General features: G+C 37.5%; 1 protein-coding gene across 1 annotated transcript in view; it reads right to left on the reverse strand.

Moving 5' to 3' along the window:
* Positions 1-520: 520 nt before the first annotated feature.
* Positions 521-2,254, reverse strand: part of LOC118321560 (calreticulin-like) — a 6,506-nt gene continuing 4,772 nt past the window's right edge. The window contains exon 9 of the mRNA XM_035652928.1: positions 521-1,399. Coding sequence (XP_035508821.1) covers positions 1,178-1,399 — 222 coding nt within the window. The 3' untranslated portion in view covers positions 521-1,177. The remainder of the gene's footprint in view (positions 1,400-2,254) is intronic.

Raw genomic sequence — 2,254 nt, forward strand, 5'->3', positions numbered from 1 at the left:
CTCATGTTCTACTGTCAGAATATAGATATAGTTTCAAAAAATATGACAAAAAGTTATTTTTCTTGCAGCTTTAATTATTGTTGTTCTATAATTGAACATATACATTGCCAACCAATTCTAGTTGACATTGCTAAGAGCTGCTTCTTCTCCCTTACTCTGTGCTGCTGCCACTGTATTGTAAATCAGAGCAACTCTGTTGGATAAACTTTGCAGTAACATCAGTAAATTACCACAAGCAGTTTTCTGCATTAAATACCGGAGAAAAAAAAAACACTTTTCATTTCTGCACATAACACATACACTGATGCGATAGGCCAATATTGGCCAATAAAATCGACCAACGAATCGATCATGCAGGCTAAAGTGGACATTCTGTGTTAGTACAGATACAGAAAATGATACTGATAACACCCACATATTATGTGTTTGTTTTCACCCGATAAATATCTCCTTCACACCACACTGAAATAAGACGTTTACACATCCACAACTTGCACTACCAGTGAAAACAGACGTCAGCTTGTTGAGAGAAGCTTTAATTTATTGACTGAAACTCAAAAACAGTGTGCGCCCACGGGTCAGTCACTCACTCAGAACAATGAGAAAATAAGGATTGTAAAAATCACAGTTCGTCAAATGCAGTCTCACTCTCTTTTACACACACACAACACACAAACGAAGAGTTGCACAAAGGTCCAAAATCAGAGCTTTGGGAACTGAATGAATGTAATGATTGAATAAATTATGGGCAATTTAAAACAAAAACTGTTCCACATCACACAGGAGAAACAAAAGTGCATGAACGAGAACATCACAGACCCTCTATTAACTGGACATCCCAAAAAAACGCAGTAATAAAAATGGATTGGCTCTGTGGGTAACTGCAGGATGCACACACCGCATCCAGTAAATCACATTAAATTAGAAAATTCAAAGCATACAGGAGGAGAAAAAAAGTAAACCCTTCTCCCATCTCTAATTTGAAGGCTAAAAAAAATAATAATAAAAGCAACAAGGGAATCAATAAAAAAGAAATCTGACCTGACCCCCACCCTCCACCCCTCCCCCGCCCCTCCACCTGAATAAAAGGCTGCTGTATGAAAGGCCAGAGTCTATAGGGCTTTCCTTGATCTTCTGTTGTTAGTTTGAACCTGCAGAGTCAACCGGGTCCCTTCCTCTACAACTCATCCTTCTGTTTGACATCCTCCTCTTCTGTCCCTGCATCGTCCTCCGTCTCTTTGTCGCCCTCTTCCTCTTCCTCCTCCTCCTCGTCTTCCTCCTCTTCATCCTCCTCCTCCTCGTCTTCACCTTCAGTGTCCTTCTTCTTGCTCTTCTCCTCCTCCTCCCTCAACTTCCTCTCCATGTCCTCCTGCTCATCCTTCATCTTCTTCTCTGGTTCCTTTTGAGCAAACAAAACACATGTTTTATTGTTTTAAACTGGAGTAACAATACTGCCTACGGTTTGATGGATATTTGATGTTATGACACATTAATTTATGTCACATTGTAGAATGCTGCTGATATGCTACAACTCAAGTAAATATTTTCTTCATGCACAACATCATGTATTACCACTCAAAAATACCATTTTGTCCGCTGCAAGTGTGAACATGCCTTCTTTAGTAGCCTGACCAATACAGGATTTCTGAGACTGATACCGATTTTAGAGTGAAAAATTTGCCAATTAAAGATTTGGTGGACTAAAACGTGAATTTGTGAGACTTTTTCTATGTGGATTTTGCTCCAATATGACTCTGCAAAGGTACTCAGAAAGATGCTTTCTTCAACAAATAATATAATTCAAGAATATTTAAATTAAATATTCTTTAACATGTTAATAATTGAATATATACATTGTCAACCAATTCTAGTTGACACTGCTGATATCTGCTTCTTCTCTCTTACTCTGTGCTGTTTTCCACAGTATTGTAAATCACAGCACATTCTGCTGGATAAAGTTTGCAGTAACATAAATACATTACCACAAGCAATTTTCATACTGGAAAAAACATATTTTTTTAAATCAGCACATGAAATGATGATATATATAATTTATCAGGGGAAAAAAAGTTTTCATATCATATTGTATAACCGATACTGATACGACACAATGACTGTGATAGGTCAATATTGGCAAATAATATTGTTTATTAATAGTCATATCTGATCAGCACTGCTTAGTTTGACAGTTTGATCTGAGTTTGGTGCGTTGAGCTGGACGGACTCACTGAGAATTACTTGTCAATCACAAGGT

This window comes from Morone saxatilis, unplaced genomic scaffold (assembly GCF_004916995.1).
Source record: "Morone saxatilis isolate NCDOM2014 unplaced genomic scaffold, NCSU_SB_2.0 Contig12, whole genome shotgun sequence".
NCBI classification, from domain to species: Eukaryota; Metazoa; Chordata; class Actinopteri; family Moronidae; genus Morone; species Morone saxatilis.